General features: G+C 39.1%; 1 protein-coding gene across 2 annotated transcripts in view; it reads left to right on the top strand.

Annotated features, from left to right (window-relative positions):
* FNIP1 (folliculin interacting protein 1) overlaps positions 1-16,449 on the top strand; it is a 108,646-nt gene that overhangs the window by 68,285 nt on the left and 23,912 nt on the right. For both annotated transcript variants that reach the window (XM_083354373.1, XM_083354374.1), the window contains 5 exons: positions 5,207-5,290; positions 6,173-6,244; positions 6,919-7,054; positions 9,153-9,354; positions 11,427-11,512. In XM_083354373.1, coding sequence (XP_083210499.1) covers positions 5,207-5,290; positions 6,173-6,244; positions 6,919-7,054; positions 9,153-9,354; positions 11,427-11,512 — 580 coding nt within the window. The remainder of the gene's footprint in view (positions 1-5,206; positions 5,291-6,172; positions 6,245-6,918; positions 7,055-9,152; positions 9,355-11,426; positions 11,513-16,449) is intronic.

The raw sequence follows: 16,449 nt of genomic DNA, 5'->3' as shown, positions 1-16,449 counted from the left end.
GCCATATGCATGATATAACTCATGTCAGCTGCTTTGGACACATGACAGCAGGAGCAAGAAAATTAACATGAGCACAGTTGTTTTCAAACAAGAAGACTGGCTTGTTTTTCTCAAAGTTTTCAAGTTGAATTGGGAGACAGTCAAGCTAAACTCAGATGTTCCCCCACTTTGTATCCTGCTGCAAGACTCCTGTGCCCCTACAAATACTGCTCTTCAGAATTCAAGGAGCCTTTGTAATGTTGTATAATTGTTCAGAGAAGCTACAGAAATTCTGCAGGGTGCCTTGCATTTCCACTTTTGATTTAATTGCCCTTTATTTTTAAGTGTTACCTAGAAAATGTGAAGAGAGTCAGTTTGGTGCAGTGGTTTAAGGCGTCAGGCTAGAAACCAGGAGACTGTGAGTTTTATTCCTGCTTTAGGCAGTAAGCCAGATGGTAACTTTGGGCCAGTCATTCTCTTTTAGCCCTGCAAAGAAGGCAAAGCAAGCCATATCCAAAATATTTGCCAAGACAATCGCAGAGACTTGTCCAGACTGCCAGAAATCAAGACTGAATCAAAGGCATATATGCACACACACACACAAAGAGGAAATGAGAAGAATGAGCTTTATTAACCATGATTATGTTTACTGGGGTTTTTGGCTGTCATTTGCTGCCCTTACTCATACAGTTGATCCTCAGCAGCCTAATTAATCTTCAATAATAGCACTCTGCCAAGAAGTAAAACAATATGATGATCCACACAAAATCCTTTCCTTTTCCTATAAGGCATATCATTTATATTTGTTACCTAAGGCACCATCTGCTTGAGCAGAGTGATTTCAGACTAAGCACCCACAGTTTATGTAGTTAGTTGCTTACTGTTTAAAATGAATTATTTGGCTTTCTAGTGCCAAACCCATAGGTTGGCTGAAAGATCAATACATACTGAACTTATATATTGGGATTGCTTCATCCTTGGATGAATGATTTCAACACCCTTTTGATCCATTTATTTAATCAATATCACTCCCCTTTTAGAAACCGACTTGATTTTAATAGAAAGCGAAAGATCAAGAACATAAAACAAAACAATTTATTTTTACTTGTGGAACCCTATTGCTTTCATGTACATCTTGAAATAATTGAAGTATAATTTTATGATCCCTGCAAGCTACAATATACATGTTCATCTTAACTGTTGCTGTCCTTCCTCTCTGTTCTTTACTAAATTTAAACTTCCCCACCCGAGAATGGCTGATCACAATGGACAAAGGTTGCAATTCTGATTTAAAGTGTATGTTCAAATGTTTTGGTACTGAGGGCAATGGCATGGAAAGGAAGCTTTGTATGCACTAGGCACTGTATACATGGAAAAATGTCAGTGTGGTAGGATTTACAAGTATAATCTAGATTTATAAAATGAGTGTTAAACTATAATTACATAATGTAAAAGTAGCATAATTGAAGCTGCTAGGTATTGTATTCCTTAATGCTGCTTACTTATCTAGTCCAGCTTAAGAGTTGTTGACTTAACAGTTATGCAAGTTTGTAATATCAAAAGGAAATGGAAAATGAATGGCTAGTAAAAAATACCTGATTGAATTACAGATAATCTTTGACTTATGTTTACAGTTGGGACCAGGATCTTGGATGTTGTGCAAAGCAGTCATTAAGAGAAATACACACACAACTGTTTCTCTCAACAACTGTGATTCTGGGACTTCTGGTTGTGGTCTTTAACCCTTCTCACGGGTTAAGTGGATGAAGTTCCAGGGAAGGAATGTGGGGTATCTCAGGTGGGGGGAGACCCCGGAGGTTCTACTCAGGAGCTGAAAACCTCCCTACCAAAATCCAAGCAGCATTTTCAGCACCTGAATAAAGAGACACTTGTGTGTGGCTTAGGCTGGATCTTCCAGGTCCTCCCCCACCCATCTGACACATTCCACACCTATGCTGCCTCTCCACTTTCTGCTTGGATTTTGGCTCCCTCTTCTCTCTGGGAGTTGCCTAAAACAGCTGCCTGCACAGAAGGGAACTCCTTTGGTTGGGTGTAAGAATGGAGCTAAAATCTTTAGAATTTCAACTCTGTTTTTTATACCCTGCTGCAGGAATTCAGCTCCTTCACTGCATGGAAGGGAATTCCTTTGACAGGGTGCAAAAATGGAGCTGAAATTCTGAAGAAACTTTAGGATTTCAGCTCCATATCTGCACCCAGTCAAATGAGTTCAGTTCCTCTCTGCAGGCAGTCTTTCAGCCAGCCTCCAGAGAAGAGGGGAACTCATCTTGGTGGGGGGCAGCAGCTGGCACCCTTTCCTGCCAGCTTTCCCATTCATTATTTGGGGAAGCCATAAGAGAAGATGGCAAATGCTGATCACATGATCATGAGGTGCTTGGCAACCAGTCATAAGTGCAAATAGGTTTCCAAGGTCCTAGATTGTAATCATGTGACCATGGGGGGGGGAATATTGCAACAGGCAGAAGTTCTTTATGGGCCATAAAGTACCCTTTTTGAGACTGCAATAATTCTGGACCTTCATTAAACAATACTAGCATGTCTAAGATTATATATATACACACTGGATTAATTAGTCTCCTGAAAAAAGGAAATAGCTTTTTGCTAACCATTGTACTTACTTAATAATAGCCCATTTATATGTATTTTTAAAACCTAAAGAGAAAAGTACTGATTTTACTTCCATACATCACTTGATACAATATATTACGAAAGATAATTATTTTTCTATAGTTTTGCATGTAAAAAACCTTACAAACCTAGATTAATGCATAATCTGCTCATCAATATTTGTTTACAGTCCATGCTTCAGAGTCAGGCAGTGCAAAAATGAGTTAATTTGTAACCAGAGCATTTCTGGAAGCTAAATCAAATAGAAAGAATACTTATGACTCATTGATTCTTGCTAATTCTTGGATTTTTAGAAGATTATTATGTGCTTTTGTATGTGGGCTAGCCAACCTTTTCCAGCCCACCTCTTTCCTGGTGGAACACGTAGTACTTCTGCTTACCATTTTTTGAAGCAACTAGAAAAGAATTTTTCTTACTGTGCAGCTGTCTGAATATTAAAATCCATGGTTACACACACACAGTGAAGAGAAATCCTGGGTTCAATAGTCATCACACTATTAATAAATGGAGGTAGTCCTTTATTCATGACTGTAATGGAATCTGGAATTTCTGTCATAAGTAATGATGGTCATAACTTGAGGCATGTATGTGACCAGCCCATATATATTATGTTATTATTAATTATCAATACAGTTATATAATGCTAAGTCACCAATAGGTATGGCTGTTTTTTGCTGGAAACTAGCCCAAAATACCAGAAACTGACAAAAGGCATCATATATTGTGGTCACATGACCAGAAAATGCTTCAACCAGCTGTAAAGGTGAGCAAGTTGACAAGCATATGTGGTCATATGACCACAGGGTTCTGTGTAGTCATCAGAATTCTGGAAACGAGTCATATATAGCTTTTGGGGGGGTGCATCGTAACTTTGAATGGTCACTAAGCGAACAGTCATAAGTTGAGGACTGCCTGAACTATTAGTGATTTACACCTAAAGTCTGTGATCAAGGGATACCATTCTTATTTTCTTTTGGCAGAAGAGAAGGCACAAGGAATGTTTTTCTTTCATTCAACTCAAAACATTTTTTATTTCTTTTACAAGAGGAAAAAAATAACTTTCATACATAGGACCAGAATATTCCAGGCATAGCATGCAGTATTAGCTTCCATTTGCTTTGGTGAAAATATTATGACATTTTCTTGGTTAGAAGCAACATGTGAATATGAAATTCTTTGCATAAGAGAGATAAAGGTCTCCCTTCATTTCATTTTCCAGTAATAAATCAATCATGCAAAGGTTTGGAGTAGGCTAAGAAAAAAATTCTCTGTCATTCATTAGAGCTGGAAAATTAGGCTGAACTGAGACTTTGGGGTAGGGGATATGTCAAAGGGATATAGAATGGTGCCCTAGGGCCTAGAGCTTTTGTCTTTCTTTCTGCTAACTCCGGCTCTATTGCCATGGAAATGGTGAGAGGGCAGTAAGGCCATTCTTGTTAGAAGGCTACAATGTGGGCTGAGGAACAGTATGTCCCAGTGATTTGCCTCCCTCATGTTGTGTTTCATATGTGGAAGTTATGTGTGTGGATGCGTGAGTACGCAAATTACAGATAGCCCTCAACTTATGACCACAATTGAGCCCAAAATTTAAGTGAGAAATTTATTGAGTTTTGCCCCATTTTATGATCTTTCCTGCCACATTTGTTAAGTGAATCACAGCACCGTTGTTAAGTAACTCTCGCTTTCCCTTTGACTATACTTGTCAGAATATTACAAAAGGTGATCAAATGATTCCAGGACACCGCAACCGTCATAAATATGAGTCAGTTGCTAAGCATCTATATTTTGATCATGTAACCATGTGGATGCTGCAATGGTCATAAGTGTGAAAAATGGTCAAAAGTCACTTTTTTCAGTGCTATTGTAACTTCCAATGGTCACTAAATGAACTATTGTAAATAGAGGACTACCTGTAGTTCCTTTAAAAGATTTTAATCTCCAGGCTACTTTCCAAATAGATTATTTATGGGTTTACTGTGGCGATTTGTGAATTGAGACAATGGTGGGGGGAGGGGAAGAATTCTGAAGAGGATTTTATTAAATTAAGTTTTATTCTGTGCACAGGTACATATAAACATTTAAAGCAAAAGGCATCCCTTCAGCCCAGAAAACAAGAAAATAGCTGCTTTGGTAGTTAAAGAGAATATTTCTATGGTTATAAAATTATTAGATGCTTGATGTATCATCAAACTAATATAAGTCCTTTACAAGTATGCAAAAAATCAAGAATGTCTGCATGTACACCGCCCCGAGTCCCTCGGGAGAAGGGCGGTTTATAAAAACAAATAAATAAATAAATAAATAAATAAATAAATGTGGACTCACGTAATTAATAATTATTTGAAGCTTTTACCTCATGTATTGATTTATTCAGAATGGAAAAAAGAAACCTGTATTAAAACTCATATGTAAATTTGGGAAGGCAGTGCAGTTTGAAATCCTGTACTGTATTCAAGTGTAAAAGGTGTGGGTTTTGCTGTGTTCCTGGGTCTGCATTTGTGTTGGCTTACATCTTCCCTTCCCCTCTGTTCTGCTTTACTAACCTCATTCTTTCATGTGTATTTTACATTTTGCCATGTAGGTTTCTCACAGCTTTGCAGCCCTAGGCGGGCGTTCTCTGAACAAGGTCCGCTCCGCCTGATCAGGAGCGCCTCTTTCTTTGCAGGTTTGCTATGTGCTGTGTGGATAGTCTAGTTGGTTTGACAAAACTGAGTGGATCTGTAGTTTGGCCTTGGAAATAAGACCCTTGGTCACAGAAGAGAGGACAAGCTCTCCGCCACCCCTTCCAAAAGTGAAACCACTGTCTTTAATTCACGTCAAACTGAGGCAATCATTTGGATTTGGAAATCCCTAACAATATAGGGATTATTCGTTAGCTTCTGCAAGACTGAATTAATCTTAATGATAAAAACATGTTATTTCACCATTTGCCTAAACCTGAACTAAGCTTCTCCTGTTTGGCTTTCCATTATCCAAGTTTTATTTCCATGGCTGATTTAGATTTTTTCTTTTCGTGGATCTGCAAATCTATGATTTCCGAAATAATTATGATCAAGAAACTTTTGATTTGGCAAATTGGAGTTCTGGTTTCTGCTTAGAATTTCACCTCTGTTTAATAAGAATTGGCTGCAAATGCAGATAGTGTCATGCTTAGTTGAAGAAGCAATAGAAATGCAAATCCAGATCTGATGCGTCATAGAGCACCCATCATATAGTGCTTGTCATACTCTTCTTTTTATTTTAGCACTGCTTATAGCTTGGTACCAAGTGCTTTTGCTCCATGGCTAACCTTCCTTTTTTTTAATAATATTTCATTTCTGTTGAAATGAAGAGGTCGACTGCAAATACTGCCTGAATCTTTGTAGATGCTACTGTGTATGACTAGATCTGCTTTGCAGCCTTCCTTGGTGAAGGGTATGCCTTGCTGTTATTTTCAAAGTTCTAAATGAAGTCACCAATGAGCATGATTATTTGGTAAATTAAATGGAGCATGAGATGGTGATAAGGTTTTATGAATTTGGATTAATGGGTGGTCGTCTCTACACAGTTCACAGCAACCCTATGGACATGCCTGGCAGAGAGCTGAATGAAGACAGAGACAGTGGAATTGCAAGATCTGGTAATGTTGTTTATTAGTAATGTAAGGGCCAGGATTTTCTTTATTGTACATTTATTTTGCCATTGTATATCTTTTTGGTTATACTACCAAGGCTTGATGTGGTTTTTTTTTCTGTTGTAATACTGAACCTAGCCAATTCTTCTTTCATTAATGATAAGCAAACTATGGCTTAGCATAATATTCCTTGCTAGTTCAATAAAAGCATAAAATGCATTAGGCATTCTTAAGAATAACTTGCCAAATATTTTGCTGGATGTTGCAGCTTGAAAAGACTCGATCTTGTTTTAACGGAAATAAATATTCTATTAAAAAGATATCACTGTGGGGTTAGATAATTTCAAGAAATGTGTTTGACAGTGGAGGCAGCTGCTAAAAACAACATTTCTTCCAGTGCATCCTGTACATATCAGTGTATAGACAGGATGCAAAAAAAAAGATAATATGGATGGGAGTCTATATCGGATATCTGGGTTACTTTATAGTCTCTTTTATAGAAGAAGAAGAAACCTATAGAAAATGAAGAAAAATATAACTACTACAGAAAGGAGAAAGCCTTTTAAGCAATAACTGTTACATATATTCAGATTTTGCTTCTCACATTCACAAAATAAACCTATGCTTCATGAATGAAATGTTTTTTTAAATGCAATTTCCTTTTTTTGTGATCGTTGCAGCATCTCTTAGCAGCCTGCTTATCACTCCTTTTCCATCTCCCGGTTCTTCACTGAACAGAAGCTGTGCTAGCAGTTACCAACGGCGCTGGCGTCGCAGTCAGACAACAAGCTTGGAGAATGGAGTCTTCCCTAGATGGTGAGCAGATTGCGGAAATCCTGTTTGAATTTCCACGTTGATGTGTCTAGGTGTAATTCGCTGACTGCCTGGAATCCAACATCTTGGTGCATCTTTCAATGCACCTGCAAGAGAGTAAATGTTTTAGGATAATGGTGCGAGCATAGAACATAGCTTGATGTTCATTTTATGTTGTGGGTTTCCCTTGTGCATTAGAGTTATGTACCTAAACATTTGAAACACAATTACCCCAGTTGTTTTGCTCTATATTTTGCTCCATATTATTTTAATTCAGTGGAGTTTACGTCTCCCACTCCCAAATTATTTTATTTCAAATGTATGAAAGGGGCAAAGAGACAAAAAGCACAGGTAGGAAATGGAGGAGACTGGCAAAGATACCTATGAGAAAGCTGGCACCGTGAGATGGCTTCCAAATATTGGGAAATTATCATTCTACTAAATTTATTACTGGGTCAGCTCCACCTCCATTATTGTGACCAGTTCCAAGGACTAAAAGAAGGAATTGGAGAAAATGGAACTGTTTCTTAAAAGAATAACAAAGTCAATGAAAATTTAAGTCCCGTGAAGAAAAATGAAAAGAACTGGGAATGTTTAGCTTTGAAAGGATGAAAAAAATGTGATGGAATATTTCAAATTGCTGAAATGATGTAAGAGAGAATGCAGCTATGGTAGTGGTACAGATTCTATTTGGAATAACACATTTAAAATGACAACATATTCCAGCTGAATGTTGTGGAAAATTTACCTGCAAGAGCTGTTTTCAGGATATGTTTAGAGGTTGGACTGTTGTGATTACTTGAATTGGATTTCTATACACAGCAGAGGGTTGCAACTGGTGACTTAAATAGTTCTCCACAATCCTACGATATTTAGAACTCCGGGCATTATAGCAGATGCCCCAAACAACCTCTCTAAATTCGTGGTTTTATATTATATTTTAGCTTTATATTTTGACCCCAAACCACCCCAGTGATGCCCTCGACGTGATGTCCCGTTGCCTGGAAGCGGTTCGGGTCTGGATGGGGAGGAACAGACTTCAACTCAACCCCGACAAGACTGAGTGGCTGTGCATACCGGCATCCCGGGATATTCAGAATATTCCACCCCTTTCCATGGGGGGTGAGCTTTTACCCCCCGTAGATAGGGCTCGCAACTTGGGAGTCCTCCTAGATTCGTGGCTTACCTTGGAAGACCATATAGCGGCTGTGACTAGGGGGGCCTTCGCCCAGGTTCACCTGGTGCGCCAGTTGCGGCCCTATCTAGACTGGGATGCCCTGTGTACGGTCACTCATGCGCTCGTGACCTCTCGTCTGGACTACTGCAACGCTCTCTACATGGGGCTTCCCTTGAAGACCACTCGGAGGCTCCAACTGGTACAGAATGCAGCCGCGAGAGTTGTCTTGGGAGTTTCCCGATACTCCCATGTTACACCTCTGCTCCGCGAGCTGCATTGGTTACCAGTTGTCTTCCGAGTGAGATTCAAGGTTTTGGTTATGGTTTTCAAGGCCCTACATGGCATGGGTCCGGAGTACCTCGGGGATCACCTGCTGCCGGCGTCAACTTCCCTCCGCCCTGTGCGCTCCCACAGAGAGGGCCTCCTCAGGGTGCCACCAGTCAGAGAATGTTGGCTGGTGGCCCCCAGGGGGAGGGCCTTATCTGTGGGCGCCCTGGACTTATGGAATCAGTTGCCGGTTGAGCTCCGGACAGCGCCTGAACTTCGCTCCTTCCGACGCGGTCTGAAAACCTATTTATTTGAACAAGCCGGCCTGGCCTGATGGGGGATATGTTGGGGTTTTTACTATGGGTTTTTTATACTATTATTTATTGTTTTAGCATGGGCTCTTATTTAATTCTTTTTTAACTTTTGTAATTTGCATTTTATATGTGCCCTATACAAATATAATAAAATAAATAAATAAATAAATAAAAATGTCAGCTTGCTGGATTTTGATGATGAGACTAAGGTCTAGTATTAACTTCAGATTATTACCATTTTTAAAAAATGTGGTGGTTATTTTACTGTATCAAAGTTCTACTTGCTGTATAGTTGGAAACATTTCAAATGATTTACAGTTCTATGTTTTTGGTTCTTATAAAGGTCAGTGGAAGAAAGTTTTAACTTGTCAGATGACAACTCCAGCCCAAACCCAGGAATTGTCAGGAAAAAGAAGATAGCAATTGGGGTGATATTCTCACTTTCAAAGGACGAAGAAGAAAATAGCAAATTTAATGAGTTCTTTTTCTCACATTTCCCTCTTTTTGAGAGCCATATGAATAAGCTGAAGAGTGCAATAGAACAGGTAAATACTATCATCACCTATACATACTTTTAATTTATTTGCTAATTCTATTTTACAATACGGCATTTCCAGTTTAATTTGCAAGGTTGAGGCTCGTCAGAATTCATTTAGAGGCATTAGACCAGGGCATCTCAACCTTCACCACATTATAAAGTGTGGATTTAAACATATTGGCTGGATGAATTCTGGGACTTCGAGGTCCACATATCTTTAAGTCTTTTGAGAAAAACTGCATTAGATCAAACTGGCGATGCACATGCAGACTCCATAATGCTAACATCGGGAAGTGGTCTTATTTCAGGATAATGCATAAAGGTCTTGAGATCACCCTTAAGTAGTCAAGAAGGAAAGGCTGTGCTGACCTGATTTATTTACTTTTGAGTTACATGGTTTATAATAACTATGACTACGGATGTCCGAGTTAAATTCTTCTGCTCAATTATCTTGCCAAGGCTGGGCTTCCCTTTGAAAGCTATTTACATCCAAAAAACAGGCATATTAATTATAGTCATTGCCATTGAAAAAGACAGGTGTCTTTGGGTGCATTAGCATATTCTCCGCACCCTGATGTGAAGGTGCCTCTGCAACCCTTCCATGAACCTGTGTCCACATGTCCTCCTCTATATCTAGGGGCCAACCAGTGGCTGACTCAGGCCAAAGACAGATCTAGGTTTTCTGGCACTCAAATGGTGGGCACTCCATGCAGACAGTGTGGGGTGCATTGATGTGAGTGGAAGAGCTACTTTGCCACACCATATTCTGCATCAGTGATCTGGTGTCTTTTGTGGACTTTTTCACTGTGATCCTGGACTGTCTCCCTTGCCTCTAGTCCCTGACCACTATGATCCCACTGCCCATTCTTGTTTGACCTGTATGGGGAGGCTGTACCTCAGAGCCACTCCCCCTTCTTTTTTAAATGATAGGGCACGTCATCAGCAGCCCATCTGAAATAAACACAAGAAGCCTTTGAAGAGCAGTCAGTATGCCAGTTGGCAATATCCTTGACCGAGGCAGATGACATCAGTCTTGGTTCAGAAACCAACTGCAGTCTTGCTTTGGTATCCACTACAGATACACAGTCAGCAGCACTGGATACACTGACTATGATTGCACAGCACCTGGTAGACAAAGGTTGCCAAATTTAAATTCAGGGTGGGTTGGATTCCAGCTAGCTCTAACATGGAACAAGAGCATGGCTGTTGGAATCAGCCTTAGTGAGTTGAAGGAAGGGTCCTGCCATTCTCTCTCCTCTGCATAAATGAAAATTATACAAAATCCACAGCTGTGGGAACTGACTTCTGCTTGCAAAATAAGATTTCCTCTTCCTTGAACCCATGACCTCCTCTTATATCTTCTGCATAGAAATCCTTCAGGGCTTTAGGGTGAATTCTAAGGCTGTAAAATAGACAATAGATAGATAGATGACTAGGTCTATTAAGCTTCTGCACCCTATTTTAGTGGCAGAAAGTGCCCTGTGTTGCAGTCCTACATGAATACAGTCCATTGTGCACATTCCTGTTTGCACAAAGCAACAGAGAGCTTAAATCAGATATGGAAATATCTATGTGATAGTGGGGAGCACATGATGGAACACCATGTGAATTCTGAATTGGGTCCTAGTCGCTTGCTTCAAAGAGATAAAGAGGTGAGAACAATGGATCCGATTACTTCAGGATTATAACTCACATTAACCTGCATTCTGCCCTTTGTTCAGAGAACAAATCCTACCTCTCTTACAATGAATTATATTTACTATTGGGTGTAGGTAATTAGATGAAGGATTTGCTCAAATGTGGACTCTGCTCTTGCAGTGTGGGAAAATGTAGGCCTTTTTATAGCGTCTTGCAAGCAAGAGTGTAGAAAAAAGGGACAGGGTAAATACTTGTTCTTCACATATCTCTATCTTGATATGACACTTATCAAGGGACAATATTTATTGCATTAAAAAAAAGTCCACCCACATAACAAAAAAAGAAACCCATTCTCTGTTTGCCTGTTCAAGTCCACTTTAGATAAAACATAGCATATGACTTGGAATTTTGTCTGATATTAGTTTAAACAATTTTTTCAAGGCTATGAAAACAAGCCGTCGGTCAGCTGATGCCAGCCAACGTAGTTTGGCATATAACAGGATTGTGGATGCCTTAAATGAATTCAGGTGAGTTTGTTTACCGTTTTTCAGTTCTAACAAGTGTTTAAATGCTTCTGGTAACAAATGTATAATGCGGGAAATAAACTCTCAATTCACATTATTCTTTGATGAAGAGCAGTAATTAAACCATTGTCAGCTTTTGTTTAGAACAGAGGTGGTTAACTTGCATCCTTTGTATGTTCTGAATCCAGATGTTCTGGCTGGGAAGACTAGTGGGCTTCTGGTTGTCTATTTTTAGACCTAAAGGAAATTTTAATGTAGAGAACTTCAGGCTTTCAGTCCTCTTACTGTTCTAGGACAAATACCTGTAATCAGGGTAGTCTATAGTGAATCTGTAACGCATGAGAACCCTGGGAACAAAGGTTTCTGCAGAAGAGGGGGCAAATGATGAAAGCAGAATTGCACACAGTCTCCCATCACTCTTCCACAAGTGTAGAGCCATGGCATGCACTTAGGAAGTGGGAGTTTACAGTGCAACATTGCTTTCATCATCATGACAAAAGGTGTGGATCCTGCAGACACCCCTATCCTAGAAGATTGCAGTGCAACAAGAAGCACCAAGAACTTTCCTAGAGAATGGGAGAAACACCTTCATGCGTATGAATGCCTTTTATGTGATCAGTTGCAGTGAGTCAGTTTCAGTATTTAGTTGTCATGTGTGAGCAAATCTGTTGCCTTTTCTTAAAGATATTTAAATGAATCCAACTTTCCTAAGAAGGAATAATGCAAATAGAATGATTGCTTTTATAGCAGTTAATAAGCTATTCAGCACAGATCAACTACCTCAGAAGTATATTTTGTGTGCAAAGCCTTTAACCTGTCATCTACTGTCTAGCTGCCTTTAATTTGCATAGTTTGCAAAGTTGGCTTTCATGGTTGAGAAAGGAATAATTATGGATTTAAAATGTATTCCTGTAATAAATTTGAGCCAGCCATTCTGGTGTGGGTGGGGGTGTTTGTTTGAAAAGCATGAGATACAATGGATTTTGGATTCTTATTCTTATTTAATTTCTTGTTGATTCTTCCTTTTATTTGCTTCCTCTTAAAATCTGAATCTTGAAACATATGTCCTGTTTCAAGAAATCAGATGATCTGTGGTGTCTTCCTCTAAGGCTTGGAACAGACTTGGCGCTTTGAGGATGGTTTCCATCAGCTTCTAGGTAGTGAAAAGCAGAAGAGGGCCTAATGGGGTCATTATTTAGGAATAGAGCAGAAAGTATGTGCAGTCCCAGCTTCTGTTTTTGTCATATCCCATTCAAAGGATTTTAGATTTTAGTTTGGAGAGCTACTATTAGAGCTGAACAGACTTCGATGGGTCAACACAATCCAATCATAGATAGGTGTGCACAGCACAATGACAAAGCGTTTCACAAGGCCATCATGTTTGCTACAGTCTTTATTCAGTGGAATTGCAACATAACAGAAAATACTTTATTTTAGTGCAGCGCTTGAATTCCTTTGGCCACTCCTTTTGAAGCCAGAATCCTCGCTTGATGCCTTTGATCTGAGCCATGTTTGCAGGTGTAGCCATGACTTTTAAAAGAGACTTTTCCCCTGGAAGGTGGACAACCCATTGTCAATCCATTATCACCTTGAATGTAGAGCTAGGACTAGGGTTGTGTGGAAACAATCAATCTGTCACTGGAGATTGTCAGTGTATTAATTTTTAATGTCACATAATTCCTTCCACATAGGAAGGCTAAACAATGCCAGTCTGGTTTACTGCTACATCCCTGTGTTCCCATGTTCTCTTTGGCTTCTGAAGGCTTCTGCTAATTAACTTTCAGCCTAGCTCGGGGTAGGCAACCTTGGCTCTTTTATGACTCATGGACTTCAACTCCCAGAATTCCTGAGCCAGGGTGGCTCAGGAATTCTGGGAGTTGAAGTCCATGAGACATAAAAGAGCCAAGGTTGCCTACCCCTGGCCTAGGTAATGCTACAGAGGAAATTTTGAAGACCAGTTTTCTCTAGAAAACTGGGCTGGCAGGATCCCACTGCCAAGAATTTCCTTTTAGTTCTGCCTGCTGACATCTGAGATGCTTTTTTCTTTATTCCTGAAGCCAAAGTACCACAGTGTCTTGACATTGTGTAGAAGTTATTGGAATGGTAGTTTTAGTGTGCTCCCCACGTTCTGTTTTTGGTTTTTTCTTCTTCACTGCAAAAGTAGATGCAACAAGGAAACTGTTAGGATTTGGCAGAGAAACACGTGCTAATGGCTGAATGTTTCTGCTTCAGTGGGAACATTACTTCCCCTTGTACTGTACTGTACTGTCTTCCTAGCCTCCTCTTTATCCTCCAGTATGAAATTGTTGCTGATGACTACAAGGAAAGGATGACGGCTTTAGAGAATTGTTGTTTTTACCAGTGTTTGTGAAGTTAAAGGGGTCTGGCATTCTTCCCCAAAAAAGGCTGCTTAACATGAATAAAACTGCGAGTATCTGTAAGCTGCAGCATATTGTATCCTGGAATGGACTTCAGGAGGTTTTGATAAAGAGGATATATTTTCTTGTACCGTATTGCATTTTTTAAATATTAATAGTTAATATTAATAGTTAATAGTTAAAATAGTTCAAAGTTAATAGTTCTGCTGCCATGTAGACATATACAAGACAAGCAGCACTCCAGTGCCATGGGATTTCTCTGCAGTTCTGATTTGGCTTAGAATTGCTAACTCCTCCTTTATTTATCTCTAGAAGGAGCAGTTCTCATTTGATCTTGGATTGGGCTTGCCTTGGATTGTGTTTAGGAACTGATTTTTGCAATTGCTCACTCCCTTTATCTTCATGGAGAATGTTAAATAAAAAGGGGTAACTTGCTACTAAAGTGAAAGAGCAACCGAAGCGAAAACATGGCAAAAAGATAAAAATCAGTCCTCTTTATTGTATATAATTGAGACATTTGTTGACTAAATCTTTAAACACATGTCATGTTGATTATGTAATGGGGTGGGGGGTGGGGATAAGAAGTGCTTGGTCAGTAATGTGCCCAGTTTCTGAAGTACAGTAAATATTCTACAGCAGCACAGCTGGGTGCATAGAAACCAAAATATTATAGAGATGAAACTACCTCTGAGTTATTTTACTGTTTAACTTATCATGTTAATGTGTAGAAGAGCTACTGTTGTCAGAGTGTTTGATAATCTATTCTAGTGGGAATTTTGGAGTTCTGCAAACTGCACAGTTTATCAAGTATTTATATTAGCAGTAGAGCAGCTAATTCACTTTCCAACCTTTTTTTCTTAAAGAGTCAGCTTGACCAAGGCGTACAATGTTTTATTTGTTTCTTTTTTAAAAAAAAACCCCTATCAAGCTTGTATCAGAACTTAAACTAGTATTTTTCTGTTTTCACATGATGGGGAACTAACGGATATTTTCATCAAATGCAAAGTGGAGTGCTGTGAAAAAGACGAAAGTGGTTGCCAATGGCTGTAGACCTGCAGGTTGCCCAACCCTTTATTCGCAAATGAAGCAGCAGATAATGGTGCCCATTCCTGTACCTGTATAGATGTTCTTATACAATGCAAGAATGGTTCAAGATAGTATTGCTGGTTGCTTCCATTTTTGCACTTTTCTTTAGACAAACACATATGCATAGAAGGCAGTTCATCTTTTGTGGGGACCTGTTCTTTGTGGAAGCATAGGTTTTTCATAAATTCTGCAAGGGAGTGTCTTATAATCTTATTTTCACCTACCACAAGTTACAGAATAGCTTGAAAAATGTAAAAATAAGAACTAGAATGCCAAGAGTTCTAATATAAGGAATCCTGTTTTTACTGCGGTCGTAACTTTGCGTCGTTCTTACCTTTCCATTCGTCACTGATTATGTATATATATAGAGAGAGAGACTACAATTTTTTGTCTTGTTTATTTGACTATGCTGGCAGAGGAGAAGGAGTTTGTCAGCTGGTGTGAGTCTGCTTTGCTTTCAAAAGAAACTAGTTTTTAAAGGAAACCAGCCTTATATAAAGACAAGCTTTATTTTTAGCATATGAATGTTTCTATCAGGTTTGAGGCAAATTGGTGGGTGGGTATGATTCATTGGAGTTGCTGACAAAAATCTGAAAAACGTTGGTTTGCACCAAAGTGTTTCAAGTACTAAAGAAACAGGAAAGGAGCTTTTGTCATCAAAACATAACAGGGAGTAAGTTTCAGAACTTAAATCAGTCACTGAGAGGGCCATAAAAGATGAGTTCATCTAGGCTTTAAGCAACCAGCACTCAAGAGGCTATGCAACAATTTTGCTGGCATGTGCATTCAGTAACTATTACATTTTTAAATAATAACCATATGGGGAGAGGAAAAAGGAAGAAACATTGCAAATGGGAAACATCTTGTGAGCTTTGAAAGCCAGAGTGCACAATGTTTTAAAGCACACCCTACCACTATCTTGAGAATCTTTACATTAAAAAACAAAACCTCTTCCTTAATTAACAACCTTCCTGTGCACACTTCGACATTATGAAATTAATTATTCCTTTCCAGAATAAATGTACATCATTTCTCAGCTTTTGGGCTAAGATCAGAACAAGTGGGGGGGAAAAAAGCAAATCAGGTTATTAACAGCACTTTGGCTTTTCCAAGTTCAAAATGATTGGCCTTCATTAAATAGGCACCTTTCACTCCTGTATCGTCTGTAGGGAAGTCTGTGAAGTTGGTTGACCTTCATCACAGAAAACTTAAGGGGGTATTCTAAAAGGGATATAAGTAGTGTTCTTTCCTCCAATTCCTACCTTGCCTAAGTACCTAATTTAGGCCTGCTTTCCTTTTTTATAAATTATTGCCTAAAATAGCCTTCCCCAACTTTGTATAATTGTGTTATGATTGGAAGCTGCAGACTTTTCAACTAATTAGATACTAAGTTGGAGATAAGTAAATTAGTATGCTAAGAATTGCATGATACTAATCTCTTTTTAGGGACGCGGTGGCTCAGTGGATTAGGACGCT

This window comes from Vipera ursinii (assembly GCF_947247035.1).
Source record: "Vipera ursinii genome assembly, chromosome: 2".
NCBI lineage: Eukaryota > Metazoa > Chordata > Lepidosauria > Squamata > Viperidae > Vipera > Vipera ursinii.
The sequence above is the reverse complement of the archived record's forward strand: the minus strand, read 5'-3'. Positions and strand labels throughout refer to the sequence as shown.